We start from the raw sequence: 17,485 nt of genomic DNA, 5'->3' as shown, positions 1-17,485 counted from the left end.
GCGCCCGCCTACCGCGCCACCTCCGCCAATCGCTGCTCGGCTCCCCTGAGGGAGGGGCTGCGGCCGGGCGGGGCGGGGAGGGCACGGAAGCCCCTCCTGCGGCGAAGCCGACCAATGGCAGGCCCGTGGCGGGTGATGGACACGGCCCTCGCCCTGTGGCATTCAAGGAGATGTTTTCCCCCACGGCGAGAGGCGGAACACCGCCTTCCTCAGGGACGAATCGCAGCCGAAGGTGAGTTTGATTGATAGCAAGCGCAACCAATCCAGTGCAAGGGCTCTTTGGGCGTGGTGCGCAGTGTGACAGGAGAGGGCAATAGACCCCGCCTCTTTCCCAGAAGGCCAATAGACTCAGGGCTTGGGCTTGATTGACGGGAGACTTCACCCATTGCTTGCCAGAAGGGTAATAAACTGGCAGCTCGGTTAGCCAATGGGAGCATGCGGATCAAGGAGGCGGGGCCCCCCTCCTGCCCTGGCAGCTCATCCCGCCTCCCAGCGTGCCTCCAGGCCTCTCATTGGCTGAGGGTGGATGATGGGCACTCCCCTTCACCTATGGGGCATCGAATGGCTGAACCCACCTTCCTGAGGTGGGGGGAGGGTGGGTCCACCTCAGAGGGTGCTGGGGGGGGGTGGGCAGGGAGGCTTGGGATCTCCAGGGACAGGGTGTCAGGGTGATTGGGGGGGGGTCCCAGGTTCCCTAAGGACCCTGATGTGGGGGGCCATGGGGTCCCAGGATCCCCTGGGATTGGGGGGGGTGGTCACGGTGATGGGAGGGGTCCCCAGTTCCCCTGCGACTGAGGTGTCTGTGTGATGGGGGGGGGGTCCCAGGTTCCTGAGGGACCTGGCTATGGGGGCAAAGGGGGTCCCTTGGGATGGGGATGTTGGGGGTCCCCAATTCCCCAGGGACCTGGCTATGGCGGCAATGTGGGTCCTGGGATCCTCTGGGATGGGTCTGTCAGGGTGACGGGGGGGGGAGGGTCATGGGTTCCTGAGGGACCTGGCTGTGGGGGCAATGGGGGTCCTGGGATCCTCTGGGATGGGGCTTCCCCAAAAATGGGAGAATTGGAGTGACAGGACACAGACATGGGGAGGTTCAGGGGTCCCTGAGGACGGGGCATCCACCTAGGGAGAACTGGGGGGGGGGGGTCACCAAAACCCTGGGGGTGCTGACCAGGAGCTGAAGCATCACGGGGGACAACCACGAGCTGGGGATTTGGATTTTATTTATTTATTTATTTTTAAAGGTAAAGGGGTAAACACCAGGCTTGGAGCTGGAGTTTCAATTCTCCTCTTGACTTCCAGCTCAGCCCTACCTTGGTTTTGCAGACTAAGCTCAAAGCAGAGAGGGCAGAAAAATGAGAGGGAAAAAAACCTCCCTAAAACGGAGCTGAGACTATTGCGCGCCAGGAACCGGCAATATTTCACTCCGATGGTGCTGGTCTTGTCGCAACATGGAAGACGCATGCAGAATAAAGGTCAGTTGCGTCTTTAGCATTGACGCAGGTCCAACAAGAGGGCAAGCAAGCCCTTTCGCTTAAGAAGCCCCCCCAACCTTGAATTTTTTTAAGCACTCCTTCGCCAGTAATGGGAACAAATAAGGTGAGAAGTGCTGTGGGACCCGATGGGAAGAATCCACGCCGTCTTCGGCACGAACCGTCCCGCTGCCTGTGGGGAACGGCCAGCAGTAGGAGCCCTGGCAGCGCGAGCGGCCGCTCCAAGGAGGGCCCTCCAGCGGGCCGCGGCGGCGGCGGCGTTCTGCCTCGCCGACCACACTTCCCCTCTGCTCAGGACAGTCACACCCAGTGCTGGTTCGGGGAGTTAAAAAGGGGAAATTTGACGAAAGGAGGAAGCTTCTCATGGTCCTGAGCAGCGAATCTGGGAAGCTGGGTTGAACTCCGGCCAGGCCGGGCAAGGAGAAGCAGCAGAACAGAAAAAGGGATTATCCCCCCCTCTGCCCAGGCCTCCTGAAGCCAGCCTACTGGGACCAGTTTAGAGGCCCCAGTACGAGAGATCGGTAAACAGGAGAGCCCAGTGGAGCGCCTCAGCAATGGCCAGGTACTGGAGCATGTAACAGACAGGGAATTGCACTGGTTCAGCCTGGAGAAACTCGTTTCCATCCTCAGCTTTATCTTGTGAAACATCGAGGCCAGGAGATGCCTCACGCTAAGCCCTGTTGATGTATGCCAGGCCAGGCCGCCTGGCCCTCTTTCATTTAGCTTTATAAACACAGCCCACGTCACCAAAATAATTTCCCAGAGAAGGGATCGAGGAAACGCCATCGGAAGATGTGAATAGTGTCAGGACTGCAAGCTTTTCACATGAAAAAAGGGGCTGGAGAGCTCAAGATCTTCTCGCTCCCAGTTGCTTGCATGGCTGGAAGAGCCACAAGGGACAGCCCAGATCTCAAAGATGCCAGCGAGTGGAGGGACCACAGCGAGAATTACCCACGGGTCCCCATCTCACCAAGCCTCCCTTTCCCCCCAGCCCATGGGACCTTTGGACTCACACCCTCGCTCCATCCCGGGCTTTCTTTGCCGCCACGTCACTACCGAGAGCATCCAGACTGGCCTCAAGAGCGTTTCGTGCTGACCGTGTGGATTCTGCACTCATGAAAGACTGAATCGAAAGTGCTGAGCTGTTTCCACATGGCCTGGTCAGACAGCAGCTACTTCTGGACTTATCTATGACCGCAGATTCCTTCTCCTGGGGGCCTTTCTGGAGAGCTTTGGGCACAAAGGAGAGCTGCCGGCCACCTCCTCACCACCCCACCAGCCGTGGGGCGGGGCGGGGGGGGAGGGCCACATGCCTCATCTGAGGCTCTTGGCAGCTGGGCAAGAGGCTTTCTCATGGTCCTTTTAGGCTGGAAAACAGGTTTTGGTATTCAGCAGATATAAACCACCCTTGAGCTTTTTTCTAGGTGGCACAGAAGATGCTCTGGAGGTGTTAACAGCAGACAGAGCAGGATCCAGTGCATTCCCATCAGGCCTGAGAGGCCCAGAAGAAAGGACGTCCAAACTCAAAGACTCCAGAGGCAAAACATGCCCTGAAGCTTTCCTCAAGCGCCGATTCCTGCCCGGTGGTTAAGGTACGCAGGCAATAAATTCCAGCTAAAAATGCTAAAAGCAGGCACTTGTCTTTGGCCTCCAGCAACTGGCATGCTCCGTCTTTGCTGCTTTGATGTGAAGCCTTCAGCAGGTCCCATTTGGGGGGGGTCTTGGGCCTTGTCTAATGAGTACAGCGTGTTTTTAAGTCATCCCTGTAAAAATCAGCAGGGAAGTGTCTGAGGCCCACAGATCCAGCACTGCAGAGTCTTTAGCTGCAAAATGATGTTCACAACAGGCAGCCCAAAGCTCCTGAGTATGCATTTTTTTTTTGAAAATATGAATTATGAAACACAAGAGTTCACTTCCCCCGGAAAAGCTGATGCACATTCCTGACCACATAAATTGGGACCATATCAAAAAAAAAAAGGGGTTAGAGATGTCACAAGCTGTAGACGATCACAGCTGCTACAAGGAATGGGAGACCACCAAGATGATGGAAATGCAAGATCAAGAGCCGAGAGCACATAAAGGAGGTAATAGCGAGATGATCTTGGGGATAAGGAAGGGGTGTAGGGCTGGAGACATACGAAACAGGAGGGCTTAAACCTCTTCCAGAAGTGCCTTTACGTGACATTGTAATCAGACACTGCCTTAATCCATAGAAAGGCCTTAAATCTCATGAAAGAAATTCTGCCACGCGGTAGCACCGTTGAGTTTCAATCGATAGTTTCTAAGAGTGAGAGGTGTGAGCAAGAACAGGGCAAGAGAAGAGACCAGAATTACCTTAACTATTATTCTGTGGGGAACCCAGCCTCTTTGTCCTCATCTAGAGAGCAATGCTCAGCGTGTAAAATCTCTCCCTGTGTAAAATGCTAATGGAGTGAATTACGCTGAGTAGCCTAAACCCACATCGCTTCCTCCAGCTCGGTGCCTCCCTGCCTCCTGCCAGGGGAAAGCCATCGCGCTTCTGTACATCCTCTTGGCCTTCTGCTTTATGCTGCTCATGGCTCTCATCATCACGAGTCTTCAGAAAAGTAAGTCTCATAGGCGCTCCTCTCAGCCTAATGGGGGGTTGGACCATTTTAGGGGAAATTCCAGTGATGGGAACAAAACGCGGCTGAGATGGGGCTCCACTGGTGTAAACGCCACGTCTACGGTGCGGGCATCGCTGCTGAAACGTGTCACTGAAGAATCCCTTTCGCAGTCTGTGATTTCCCTGACCTGCTGCTTGGCAAAAGCACCTCGGGGAGGGTGAGGCAGGTCCCATCCGACACGGCTGCTTCCAGTATTGCGGCAGCATCCCTCAGCACCACTGAACTGGGGCTCTCGCCTGGGCTCTGGGGTTAACCCGAGATCCCTTCTCCTCCCGTCTTCCCCAGTAACTGCCATGTGGGAGGCTCTGGAAGAAGCAAGGCTGAGGAACGAGAAGATCCATGCGGGCTCGTGGCAGAACCTGTCGCATGTCCAGCACGTCATGGGTAGGATTTGGCCGCCCCTTCTCAAAGTAGCTGCCTCAGTTCAGCGTGAGCCCCGGCGTGTCTTGAGCTCCTCTTATTCTCCTTTCAGATAAGCAGATGTCTGACGAGTTCAAGGCGTTTCACAGCCAGCTTCTTAACGGTACGTTGTGCAGCGCTCTTTCCCGCAGCGGGACGTCCCGCTGTCAGCGCTGGTATCACAGTCACTGAGGCCGGGCCACCCTTGAGCTTCGTGGGATGTGGGAAACGTGTCCCGCTCTTTCCGGTCACTGAGCCCTTAGCAGCGTTGCTGTGGGGCACGTCGCCTTTTCACAGTGACGTTCACGGGTCGGTGCTTCTTTTGTCGCGAACAAAAATGAGATCCCAAGAACTCAACCTTAGAGAATCTGACGTAATCCCACAAGTCTTGTGCAAAATAGTGGGTGCGGGCAACGTCACCATATCTGCATCCCGAGGCATGATCACAACGTAAACTCAGACGTTTCCTCCTTCTGGTGTTGGCAGTATCCAAAGAAGTGGAGAACATGAGGGTGAAGATGACACAGTGTGAAGCGGGTTGTGGGAAAGCCCTGTCAGATCGCCTCCGCATCCTAGGTGAGAGATCTCCTACCAGCACCTGGCTGTGGCAGCTGCTCCCTCGGACGGGGAATCCCTGATTTGAGCTTATCTCCTGGGGACAGGCAGGGAGAAGGCAAGCTGTGAAGGTGGGGGACAGGGAGCCCCAAAATCATCGCCCATCACTGCATGGTTGGCCGAATTCTCAGCACCCGCTGCTGCAGCAGCCCCTGATCCAGCCCAGCACTGATGTGTGTCTGCTCGCTGGTATTTATGGGGGACAGACCCTGCTTTTTACCAAGCCACAGAAGATATGGCGCTCTTACAAGTCCGCTGTAAAAAGCTTCAAGCTTTGGAGAGCCTGATTTCAATGAACTGTACGTTAAAATGGTGGCTCTCAACAACTCTCCTAATACTCTACAGAAGGTGCATGTTAGCGGGTTTTTCTAGACTGCCAAAGATTCCTAAAATGTGCTGGAAGCAACAGGGGGGAGTGGGAGTACTCAAATCAGGTCTTAATTAGTTTGATACATTATTAGGTATAACATATAGAGAGGAGAAAAGCCTTTATCAACTACTTACCCTCTGATTGAGAAGCTGGCTGATAAGCAGATGCAATTGCAAGGCTACTAGAATAAAAGATCACTGCACATGAAAGCTGTGAGGTTTTAATGCCTGCAGAAAAGTTTCAGTAGTGAATAAAACCCAGAAAAAGCTCAGGCATAGAATTGGGATAGAAGGGCAGAGAGCTGGAGCGGCTCTCCGGGGAAGGCATGCGGCCAGCAGCCGCGCAGTTCCACCCTGCCTGCCCCCACAGAGGGAAGGACCGCGACGCAGCCGGCGCCGGAGGAGCTGGCTGAGCTGAGGCGTGAGCAGAGCAGAACGCAAGCGCTGCTGACCGGCATGCTGGAGGAGATGCGCAACATGTCAGGTAAGGGATGCTGCCGGGACCCCGCCGGGGCCAGCTCTCACCCCACGTCGGTTCTCCGCGAGGCATACTCTTGTTCTCTGCAGAGGTGATCTGCACGCGGTGTCCGGCCGGCTGGCAGCAGTTCTTAAGAACCTGCTACTACTTCTCAACATCCCAGAAAGCCTGGATGGATGCTCACCTGTTCTGTGTTAACCACAGCTCTCACTTGGCCATCATTGACAGCGAGCAGGAGAACGTAAGCCAAACGCTCCCTCTGTAAATCCCTCGCGAAAGGCGAAGGCTCGAGTCGGGCATCGCGAACAGAAAGCTGAAGGCTAAATACAGGTCATTCTGTGCACACCAAGACCGCCTGGGCAGGAGGGAAAAAGCACTGAGGTCCCTGAATTCGAGGTGCCCTCAAGGTTCGGATACAACCCTTGGCCAAATCGGGCAAACCTGCCCCCAAACCACAGCTGCTGCCCTGATTTAAGCCCTCTTTGGGAAATGTCTGTGGGGAGCATCCACGAGGTCTGCCCTAACCCAAGGGAATCCTGTTGCCCAAAAGCTGCCCCAGCCGCTAATCTGCACTGGTGGGGATCTGAGTGCACCCTGTGCATGATCCCACCTCATGATCGGGGCAGCTCCTTGAAACAAAACCCACACCACACTCAAATAGGCATTTCTGCCCTAATTTAAATGAATCCTACCTCCCATTTGGAAGAGCTTTTCTAGCAATCCAGCATTTAAAGCCTATCTGTTGTGAGAAAAACCTTCTCCCTCCAGATACTGGCAACTCCAGCAGTTCCCATCGCTCCCATTTCTGCCCGGAGACATTGCTGCGTGCTCATTCTCCGCAGGGAGGTGGGTTCCCTGTTACACCCACCCTGAAGTCCGGCATCCGCTCCAGGTGGTGCCAGGGGGCACCCTTCCCAAGAAACATCCCAGCCGCACATTAACAGCCCCAAATTGCAACGGCCAAAACTCGGGGGAAGGATTTGCAACGCTGCTGCGGGCCGGCCATGAACGCTGGCAGCTCCCTGCCTGTCATCTCATGCTGCTTTGTATCGTGACTCCTTCTTCACCTTCTTCTCCCCCCATGTAGAAGTTTCTGGCAAATCAGGTCATGGAAACGCGGGTGTTCTGGCTGGGCCTCACCGACATGCACAACGAAGGGGACTGGCAGTGGGTGGATGGCCGCCCGCTCTCTCTCAGGTATGTCTCTCTGTCCTTGCTGGAGGGTAAATTGCCCTGCAAAATCACACCGCTTCGGCCTCAGCTCCTTTTCGCTCCAGGGATGCTCTTAGCAGAGTGTTTCATCCCTGTTAGTGCTGTTTCCTTCTTTGCGTACTTGTACGGTCTCACTGGCTGCTCTGGGTCTCCTGCTGCTGGGGCTGGTCAACCCAAAACAGGTCTGGAGAGGGGAAGCACTGGGTAGCATGGAAAGGGGTGAGGAACGGCCCTAGCACAGGCAGGATTTGCGTCTTTTGGAAAACACGGTTTGCATTCTGACATGGAACGAAGACCGAGGTGGAAACTCTGCACAAGGAACTGCAGCTCACGCCAGGCTGCGTTCTCGGTTTGGCTTAGCACGTTTAAACATATCAAAGAACTGGGAGATGCTGCTGGCACCCGAGCGAGAGCTTTTTTCCCCCCAAATCTCTGCACGTTCCCCACCTGGTTGTGTGCAGCTCTGCTCTTCTCTCCCCAGGCTCTGGAACAGCGGCGAGCCCAACAACGTTGGCCTCAACGGCGAGGACTGCGCCACCATCTACTCCAGCGGGCGCTGGAATGATGCCCTCTGCTCCAGAGCCGAGTCTTGGATCTGCGAGCGGAAATGCTAGCCCACTCTCTGGTGTGGCGCTGGCTTCGTGTTTTGCATGCGGGGCCGCCGGCCTGGGGCCCGCTCGGCTTCTTGCGGACTTGCTGGGCGAAGCTGAGCTTGCTACCAGGTGTCTCTTGATCTAGAGTGGACTTTAAGCTTAAAAGCCTTTGAAATATGAGCACGGGTGGAAAATAGAGGCGCCATAGCTAAGGACAGCTCAACGATGGGCAACTACTGAGGAAGTGCAGCCTTGTGAGCTGGAAAAAAACGCTTGCAATACAAGAAAGAACAAAACATGGTTAAGCAAGGAGGCAGCTGAGAAACAGGCTGAGGCACCTACACAACCCAGAATGCTCCAGCAGCTGGTAAAAAGGTCAAAATTTGGTATTAAAGGAATTGCTGCAGCGGGATCGCCCTGTGACAGGTACCGAATCGCAGCTGCAGCCCGCTGCTGGCAGCAAGGACGCCAGGTCCTCGCCTCGACTCTCCAACCAGCCAGCCCCTCACTCAGGACTGCATGCAGCGCTATGAACGTTTCCTGTGCTTTTTCACCCCAAATTCCACATGTTTCTCCCCTCTAACCTTGCAATAAATCTGCATTGCATATAAATCGAGTTTGACTAGTTACAGCCACGGGTAAGAGCAGGACCCAGTGCTGCTTGTAGGCAGCTCTTAAGCGTGTGTACTGACCTCGGAGGTGGAATAATAACCGCTGGATGCGTTTGAACATTTAATCTGTCACTTATTGAGCATCTTGGGGAACAGCAGGGATTTGTAGGTGTTTGTCAAATGTTTTAGGGGTGTTTATTAGCGGGTTTTACCTGTTTTGTCGCTGAAGTCGATCCTGAACGCAGAGCTCACTGCTTGCTGGTTGATTATGTTAGTGATAATAAAGTGCTTCAATCATGATTTCATCGAATAGTTTCTCCCTGCGACGACCTCTCCCAGCGCCGTGGCCGAGGGGCCGAGCCCACCTCATTCCTCCCACTCAGAAAAAGAAAGGAAGAGAGAAGGTGGGGGGGGGGGGAAACCCCAACCCCGTTACGCTGTGTTTTTCAGGGCACGTATGCAAATTCGCAACTCGCAGGCGCTGGAGCGCGACGGCATGCGGCTGTTTTATCGAACGACACGTAAATGGATTTCCCTTGTTCCCCAGGCCTAGATGAGCACAGGCGCAAGGCACCGGCCGAAGGGTCCCGTCGCCCCGCGCCGGCGAGACGCCACGAGGCCCAGAGGTCCTGGCGGAGCGTTTTGCGTCCGGAGGTCGGCAACCTGCACGAACGTCACCCACCAGTGCCACCACCCCGATGGCCGGGCCTGGTGGGCAACGAGGACCTGGTACCCGGAGATGATGCTGGTGGAAGAGTCCTTGGGACTTACCGAGGGTGTTTTAACACCCGCAGGTGCACACGCAGCCTCTGGTAGCCTCTTCCCTACGCTGCGGTTCGCTGCATGGGTGAAGCTTTTATTTATAGTGCATATAAACAACTTAGGCTGAGGGAACCGGTGTGAATTTGTTGCGGGCAACTCTCGCCGGTCACCTTCACTCCCGAAGGTGTGAGTGCGCTCCCCCCGGCGCTCTTCTGCGGAAAACGCTCGCCTCTCTCCGCGCAAAGCGGTCCTCGTGCCCTTCCCTCCTCCCCAAACGGGCGCCGCAGCCCCCCCCTGCACCTCCCCGAGGGTTCGAGCTCGGCCGCGCCAGACCAAGGGAAGAGCAGCGGGGTCCCTCCGGCCTCGTCCCCGCTCGCCGGCAGCGCCCACGGCTGCGCGCGGGGCTCCGAGCTCTACGGCCGCCTTTCTCCGGCGATTTGCATGTCGTTATTCACCGTAGCCCTGGCAAAGAGAGGAACCGAAACCCCAGGGTTCAGCCACTGGCCAAAGTGAGGTGCCGAGAGCAGGCGCGGAGCAGGGGGTGGACCACGCAGACGGGGTTCACAGCCTGGGGCCGGATGATATAATTCCTCCCCGGCGCTCGCCAGCGCCCGATTCCCCCATCGCGGGAAAGCATGACCCAGCAGGAGACGTACGGGAACTGGCTGCGCCCGCTGCCCTCGCCGGCCAAGCGATTGGTGAGACAAGCAGGTAAAGATGCCTCGAAGCGGGGTTTTCCGTATCGAACGGTGCCGGAAAGACCGCGCGGCCCCGGGGTTGCAGGCTGGCGACGGGGCCGAGGAGCGCGGCGGTGAGTGCGGGGAGGGCGGACGAAGCGAAACGCGGGCTCGGCGCGAGCGGGTAGGTCGCCGAAGCGTACCGGTGGGGACTACGGGTTTTGCACGCGCGCGCGCACGTACATACCTGGCGATACGCACGCCGTGCGCAGCTGGGCACCGTTTCCACCGTGGGTTTCGGGGCCCTTCAATCCGCACATGCGCCCAACTGTGGTTTTGGGGCGTTTTTTTTTGCGCCTCCGAGATGCGGCAAATAACAAAACACACCCGCAGCCACTTTCCGACTTGGCGTTTGCTTCCGACTTGGGGCCGGGCTCATTTCTTCTTCGGCTCGCTTCCAGCACGCTCGGGCTAACGAAGCGGCGGCATTTGCATGACGGAGGCTGCTCGTGCGGGCGGTATTTGGGTTGGCAGGTAGGACTCAGCAAACTCTGCTCTCTCCTTTCCTCGGGTGCCCCGAGCCCCCAGTGCGAGCGCCATGATACCAGTAACACCAGTTTGCACCACCACCAGTGGCCGTCTTGCGCAGGGCTTTATGCTCGCTAACTGCTCTCTCTGGGCCAGCCCTGGCGTCAGCAGTTTCCTCCAAAACGCCAAGCAGGTACTAAGGGCTAACGGCATTTAAAGAATCCTCTAATTCTCCTAAAACTCTTTTCCTTCTCCATCTCTCTCTCCCTCTCTCTTTTTTTTTTTTTCTTTTTGCAGAAATTTACTCCGTAGCAGGGAAAATGTCACCGGTGGGCTCCTTCAGACCAGGTAAGGCATCATCTCCACCTTTTGGGGCTTTTCGAAGCACGACATGGTGAAGAGCACCCCGGGGCGCGGGCTGATGGAAAGCAGAACTCCCCGAGGTGCCTCCCCGAGGCTTTATTTTCAGCTCTGTTGCTAAAATGCACCTATATAAAAAAAGGCCCTGCGCTCCGCCTTGCTCTAAACTTTGTTTCTGCTAGAACAAAAAATGAACTTGCAGCGGCTTCCTGAAGATGCTTGGAGACATGTCAGCAGAAGGCCTTTTTCTTTTTTTTTTTTGCCCTATGCCCTCTTTTTAGCTTTTTTTGCATCGTAACAGCAGCGCGAGGTGTAAAGTACCCCCAGTGCTAGCAGGGAGTAGCCATTCTTACCGTCGAGGGCTGCGTTCGAGTGCCCCAGTCGGGCCGCGCGGCTGCCTGACGCGGCGGCAGCGAACCACTTGCTCGGTCGCAGCCCAGAACCCTCCTCGCTCACGCGGCTTTTTGGCTTCGCTCTTCGAACCAAACCTACCAGACGAGCCTGGTTGGATTTGAAAAGTTAGCGCGGTTTGCAAGTTTGGCCCTGGTGCTGTTTAAACTGGATTTAGCCCTCCGCCCTCACTCGCTGTGCAGGGAGTCGTCGCCGGACGCACTTTGTTCGCTCCCAACGTGGAGAGCTTCTAATTTCAGCAGAATTGCTTGGATTTGCACCATTTTGTAGAGAGGAGAATCAGGCTCCTAAAAACCTGAGCTATCAGGTTCCCCCAAGACTACAGAGAAAAGGGTGTACGATCTTGGTAGACGTGCTCTGAATTTACTAAAAATCACAAGGAGAGCTACGAAGCGGGCGACGAGGAATCGCACGCTCACGCTTTGGGGAGGAAACGCCATGAGCCGACCACTGGATTCCCAGCTAGCGTGCACACGAACGACACCCGTTTTCTAAGGTCGCTTCCTCTCCGTGTAGACTCACCCGACAGCTTTGTCGACGAGGACGACTACGATGACGTGTCACTGTCCGAGCCCGATCGCAACCACAAGAAGCCGCCAGCTGAAGAAGACCTGCAAAGCCAGAGGAACAAGCGAGGCACAGGTGATGCCCAACTCCTCTGCCCTTGTGTTGCATAAAGTCAAGGGTCTCCGCGGGGCAGGATTTGGTCCTGCAGCCCTGGTGACACCTCCTAGAAATGCCTCCGTGACACTTCCCTTCTTATCTCCAGGCGTTTACGTCCTAGCGGGGAAACCAGCGTCTTCGAGTCCCATCAGAACGGGTGAGTCCAAGTCCCTTCGGTTCATTGTGCCCAGATTCCTCCTCGCATGGATTTGGGTGTCACGGGGATGGATATGGGGGTCACATGCGTGGCTGTGGGGTCTGCAGAGCTGGGGGTCCTCCACAGCAGTGGAGGAGCACGAAGCAGGAGGAAGGCCAACGAGGTCTCCAAGAACTCCCAGACTCACCTTTAGGGCTACTCGTCAGCAAGGTTTATCAGCATCTTCCCCAATGAACCAGTCATGAAGTCGCTGCCCGATTACACAAATTAGCTCCTTTGGAGGAAGCAACGGGCATTAACTTCCACTCCTTCCTGGGAAAGGAAGGTGGAAAATAACAGTGGGGGCAGGCACGGTTCTGATGGATGCTGCTCCCTGCAGGTGACTCGGAGGCCGGGGCCAGCGCAGGAAAAGGCTGCCGAGAGATGCCGATAGTGATCCTCTACGTTCTGGTGGCACTGAGTTTTGCCATGTGGGTGGTCATCCTCTCGCTCGTCCTGGTGAAATGTAAGTGCCACTGTCACACGCACCAGCTCTGACACAGAAGGGGCCTGGGCAGCAGCATAGGCTGAACCGGGTTCCCTTGCAGAGGTGGGAGACAGGGCTAGTCCTGTAGAGAAGCAGCTAGATGAAGGTGTTAAACACCAAAAATGCATCTTCACTGCAATTAAAAATAACACGCGCGTGTTCAGCTAGCACCTAGGATCCTTTAAGTTTAGGTACAGACAGAACAGTTAAGCATGTCCCTATCCATAAACTGATTTCGGTTCTTACTATGAATCAGTATGCACATCTGACGGTATGATTACCAAATCACAGCTCTACATTTCGGGGGTACCACTGCCACGTCCAGTGCACCCCTGACACTCCTAACACACACGTGACATTCCTGGACGCTGTTATGATCTAGCATGTTCTTGTTTCCTTTCCAGACTCGGAGCTCTCGAGGGAGTTGAAGATGTTGAGCTCTAATTACTCCGAGAGCGGTAGGTTCTTGCACTCCAACCTCCTCAGCGAAGGTATTTCTGGTTAGCAGCAGGAAGCACTGGCTCCAGGCAGAGGGCGGGAGACTGGTTGGGACGCACTGGATCTTCAGTCACATCTGGTTCCTTTCGGGCACCTTCCATCCCTGCATTTTCATAAACAGAGAAAAAAAAAAAAATCAACCATATTCTGCAAGGTGGAGCTGCTCCTTGCTCCGATTCCTCTCTTACGACAACGAAACAAATTGTGATGATTCAGCTGAATGATTTCCGATTTACACTGATCCGTAGTTAGTCCAAAGACACACCAGGGTGGCATCGCAGATTGTCCAATGTCACTTTGGCATCCTATCATTAAACCCAACTACGCTCCCATACCATGGTAGACTCCCATGATACCCCAATCCCAAGGGAATTAGTCCCAAACGGTGCAAGAAGGAGCAAACCAGGCCTCAAGGGAATTAATCCTAATTACTCTAAGTGATGTGGAGGGAGGAATCAGACCCGTTATCTTTGTTTCCCAGAGAAGCCAGGTCACGGGAAGGGCTTAAGCTTGATGGAAAATTCTGTGGAAGTAAAACATAGCGGGCCAGATCCTCACCTGACACGAAACGATTGACTAGTTTATATCAGATGAAGCATGGTTGAAGGAATCCAAACGAGGGTGGGAGGAGACAGCCAGGGACAGAGGCTGGAGTGGCCGGGCTACATGTCTCACTCGCTGCCCTGTGCTCCCCAGTGCTGCCAGAGCTGGCGGAGACACAACAGGGACAAGTCCGCATGAGGATCAAGATGTCCACCTACTACAAGGAGCTACAGGAAATCACAGGTAAAAGCTGCGGGGCTGTCTCTGTCTTGGCTGTTTGTTGGGATCTGGCCACGTACCTGGGGGGAAAAAAGAGATCTTCCAGTTTTACCTCAGAAAGTCGGACAGTCAGCTGATTTCTCAATGATGGAAAACACAACTGGATTGCTGGAGATCTGCGTGATCATGGTGGGGAGGCAGAGGATGGCGCTGGCGTTCGATTGCGTGTCAAAACGGGTTGCGTGACAGACCAAGAAGCTTTTTCGGCACGAGGAGGAGAAAACCAGATAGGCCAGGATGCTCGTACACCTTCCGGTCTGGCTTCTCTCTGGCTTCGGAAAAGCCAGCGAGAAACTGGGGAGCGAGAAACGCTTGTGAGCTGCCAGTGCCATCACAGGGGAGCAGCAAATAAGACACAACCTAAGTCCATCTGGCAAATCAGTGCCCAACAATTAAAAACAAAAACATGGTAGAAATCATTGGACTTCTAAAAACAAAGTGGATCCTTAAAAAAAAATTTATATGTGTATATATATATATATATATATATTTTAGATGCACAGGCTTGCTGATAGGCAGTGTAAAATAGGGTGTCCGCCAGGATTTCAGGACGGCTTTTGCCTTGCAGCGCTGATCTGCAAAACCCTCCCGGATATCAGGAAGTGCTCGGCTGGCTGGAAGGTGTTTGAGAAGAGTTGCTACTACTTCTCTGTGGAGACCATGAGCTGGCAGGACGCCAAGCAGATCTGTTCGGATGAAGGCTCTCACCTGGTTATTGTTAACACGGAGCTGGAACAGGTGAGTCGGCCTGTCGCTGCCAGCAACGGTGGGAACCAGAAAACCATCATTCCGGGGGTAGCGAGACGGATGCAGCCCGGTTCCCCCTTTTCTAGAGGAGTTTCTACTCTTGCAAACGTAGGACCTTCGAGAGCTCAATTCTACGGGCAAATTAGCTGAGACTGGAGCTTTTTGGAGGGAGGGAGAAGGGTCAGCAGCCAAACACTGAGATGGCTCACGTCTGACTTCTTTTCTTAGGAAACCGGGCTAAAAATGAGGCAGAAAAGGGTCAGAACGGCTCGTTTCCAGAGGGCTCTCTATAGCTCTCAGCTTTAACGTCTCCCTTCCCCGCGCGGCCGTTTGGCATCTAGGAGAGGGCAAGCGCAAGGCTGGTGAGCGAAGCCGGCAGGCGGGCATCACCTGCGAGCCCACCTCGCTGGCTTCGAGCGAGCTCGAGCACGCGAATGACCCGAGGCGCTCAAAGGCCTTCCCGAGCCGGGAGACAAAAGCCTTGAGATAAAATAGCGAATCCGAGTTACTCCCAAAGCAAAAGACGCTGCTCGGCTACCACGCTAACAAGCGGATCTGCAGTTTAGAAAGGCCAGAGTGTCTCCTCTGCCTCCGGTCTAGCCTTCTTTTTTGCTGTTTTCACATGCTCCGCTCTTCTAGAAGTTCCTAAAAGACAATATTAACAACAGCAGCACATACTGGCTGGGAGTAACCGACGAGCTGGAGGAAGGCACCTGGCGCTGGGTTAACGGGGACCCTGCGAGCATCAGGTAAGCAGCAGCTCCCGCACTTTGCTTAAAACAGACACTAATCCCAGCACTTGGCTCCTTTGAAAAGAGGCCAGGAACAAGAAAAATCAGCGCTGAAAAGCTTAGTCTGGGAGGATTTTTCGATAGCCGCGGAGGGCAGAAAGGGGAGGATTAGCCCCGCACAACTGGTGCTTTGTGGAGGTTTCTCCGAGTCGAGGGTTTTACGTGGGTTGGAGGGTTTACGAGGGTTGGATGCATGCGGTTATCCGAATACGGCCCCGGGCTGGAGCGCTGGCAATGCAAAAATGCCCGAGCGTGCGGCGAGCGAAAGGTCTGCCGGGGAAGGAGCCGGCGCTCCGCTTCCTTTTCAGAAGGAAACTAGCGGCCTCTTTCCCTCGAAATATGAACTTCCCCTCTTCCTTAGAAAGATCAGCCAGCGCTGGTGGCTAATCACTGTTTAAAAGGGGAACAGAGCTAACGAAATGTGCCCGAGGTGACTTTGTTCCCCTCACCAGCTACTGGAACACATGGAGAGAAAATAAAGACGTAGACCAGCAGGACTGCGGCAGCATCGGACCCGACGGCATCTGGACCGACGACAAATGCTCTCGCCTCCACCACTGGATTTGCGAAAAGTCTTGGAACTGCTAACTTTGGGCGAGCGACTTTGAAGGCGCCCCCAGCGTCTCGGGGAAGCGAAAGGAGAAGTCGGGGAGATGCCGCCGGCGCGGCTCCGCTCCCGTTCGCCGCCTGCGAACGGGAGCACGCGGGTTCGCAGGTCTGCAAAAGCCGTCGTCGCAGTCCAGCTACGCCTCGTGCTTGCAAGCCTGACCTGCAAAGCCTGCAAAAAAATTGCGCGTTTCGGTTAAAGCCACTGGCAAGCGAGCTGCCGGCGACGCTCCAACCGCTGCAACTAGGTGTGCTGCAGAGTTAAAAACCCACTTAGAGTGGATGCAAAAAAAAAAAAAAAAACAACACCTTTTCTCAGCATCGTTAACTCCACTTTCCCCTTCCATCTCTCCTTTTATATCAACTATTTGCAGTGTTGCATCACGATTTCTGCTCAGTTCCTCCCCCCCAGCTCTCCTTTATAGCTGCATACCAACTGTTTGCAGTGTTGCATCACGGTTTCTGCTTTATTCTCAGAAAAAGAGAGTTTCCGGCAGATAAGTGCAGGTTTGAAGTAGAAAAATTATTTCCTTCACTTAAGTAGCACCACACGCAAGTCACGAACCCCCCTTGCCAGCGCCGCTCTGGTTCCGGTTGTGACTCCGCAGCAAAGGTCGAGCTTTGCCTTTTGGGGGGAAAAAAAAAACAAACAAAACCAACCCTGATTCTGCTCGGTTGTAAATCTGTTAATTCAGTGAATCCTCATCAAATAAAACCTTTTTTCTTAAGAAACACAGTGTGAACTATGTGTTTTGGGTTTTTTTGTTTTTTTTGGTCCCCGTGATGCTCCTAAAGGAAGGAACGGATCCTTCCAACCTCTTGAAACTTCCTGGGTAAACTTGAAGCAATCAAGTTAAAAAAATCACGGCGTGTCATTAATGCCTGGCGAGCCCAGCACCAAAAGATTCCCCCTCCAACCTCCTGTTGAAATCTAAAATGGCCTAAAACCTACTTTTTTTTTTTTTTTTTTATCATGTTCCTTCAAGTCGTGGGGAGGGTATCAAACCCCTTCTCGGGGTTTCTTCCTTAGCTTTGCTGAGTTAGGTTCGAGTTTAAAACCGACCAAGGAAATTCCCTCCCCACCTCCCAGAAAGAAAAAAAAAAGGTCCTAATTCAGAGCCAGGTTTGAGAATCGCTGGTGCAAAAAATATATATATATATAGAGAGAGAGATAAGTATATATATATTAAAAAAAAAAGGGACCCACTGACAGAAACCAAAACTGTTTAAGACATTTTAAGGGCCTCCCGGCGTTAAACCATGCTCTGCCAGGAAGGTTACGAAAAGAGAAACCCAGGGGACACCCAGCAGCCCTTTCCCAGACGAAAGGTCCCGCTGGATGGGGACCGTCCGCCATTTACCCTCAAAATTGGGGGAAAACGCGTGAATTCCATTTTAAATAAAAGGGAGCTTTAATGGCACCTGGAAGCCCATTGCATACTGGGAGCACTGGGGCGGAGGGGGTTGGGGGGAACTGGGGAGCACTGGGATGAGTGGATACAACCCCTCAGCTGGGGGGAACTGG

The 17,485-nt window shown here is 54.3% G+C and overlaps 2 protein-coding genes and 1 long non-coding RNA gene across 9 annotated transcripts; 2 read left to right on the top strand and 1 right to left on the bottom strand.

Annotated features, from left to right (window-relative positions):
- The first annotated feature begins 632 nt into the window (after window positions 1-632).
- Window positions 633-8,712, top strand: LOC104141152 (C-type lectin domain family 17, member A-like). Of its 4 annotated transcripts, XM_068922662.1 has the most exons (11): window positions 633-668; window positions 1,300-1,472; window positions 2,915-3,082; window positions 3,965-4,075; window positions 4,421-4,519; window positions 4,608-4,658; window positions 5,021-5,110; window positions 5,889-6,002; window positions 6,086-6,237; window positions 7,084-7,193; window positions 7,690-8,712. In XM_068922662.1, the coding sequence occupies exons 4-11, from the start codon at window positions 4,036-4,038 to the stop codon at window positions 7,820-7,822; spliced, it is 789 nt and encodes a 262-aa protein (XP_068778763.1). In that variant the 5' UTR covers window positions 633-668; window positions 1,300-1,472; window positions 2,915-3,082; window positions 3,965-4,035; the 3' UTR covers window positions 7,823-8,712. The 4 variants fall into 4 exon arrangements, with proteins under 4 accessions (XP_068778763.1, XP_068778762.1, XP_068778761.1 ...); XM_068922661.1 differs by lacking the exons at window positions 633-668; window positions 7,690-8,712 and having other exon boundaries at window positions 1,228-2,650; window positions 7,084-7,599; XM_009670299.2 differs by lacking the exons at window positions 633-668; window positions 1,300-1,472; window positions 2,915-3,082 and adding an exon at window positions 3,095-3,574.
- On the bottom strand, window positions 8,654-10,306 carry LOC138062984 (uncharacterized). Its single transcript, XR_011136663.1, has 3 exons — window positions 10,099-10,306; window positions 9,184-9,636; window positions 8,654-8,790 (listed from the first exon to the last, which is right to left on the bottom strand). It is a non-coding gene; the product is annotated as an uncharacterized lncRNA (long non-coding RNA).
- Window positions 9,654-16,266, top strand: LOC104141166 (hepatic lectin). 4 transcript variants are annotated; one of them, XM_068922664.1, is made up of 11 exons: window positions 9,660-9,885; window positions 10,313-10,385; window positions 10,677-10,727; window positions 11,667-11,792; window positions 11,920-11,970; window positions 12,350-12,475; window positions 12,901-12,954; window positions 13,691-13,780; window positions 14,385-14,554; window positions 15,203-15,312; window positions 15,807-16,266. In XM_068922664.1, exons 3-11 carry the CDS (start codon window positions 10,700-10,702, stop codon window positions 15,940-15,942), a joined length of 891 nt encoding a protein of 296 aa, XP_068778765.1. In that variant the 5' UTR covers window positions 9,660-9,885; window positions 10,313-10,385; window positions 10,677-10,699; the 3' UTR covers window positions 15,943-16,266. The 4 variants fall into 4 exon arrangements, with proteins under 4 accessions (XP_068778767.1, XP_068778764.1, XP_068778765.1 ...); XM_068922666.1 differs by lacking the exon at window positions 10,313-10,385 and having other exon boundaries at window positions 9,654-9,885; window positions 15,232-15,312; XM_068922663.1 differs by lacking the exon at window positions 10,313-10,385 and having other exon boundaries at window positions 9,654-9,885.
- Window positions 16,267-17,485: the final 1,219 nt, after the last annotated feature.

This window comes from Struthio camelus, chromosome 31 (assembly GCF_040807025.1).
Source record: "Struthio camelus isolate bStrCam1 chromosome 31, bStrCam1.hap1, whole genome shotgun sequence".
NCBI classification, from domain to species: domain Eukaryota; kingdom Metazoa; phylum Chordata; class Aves; order Struthioniformes; family Struthionidae; genus Struthio; species Struthio camelus.
This window is presented reverse-complemented; position numbering and strand designations above follow the sequence as displayed.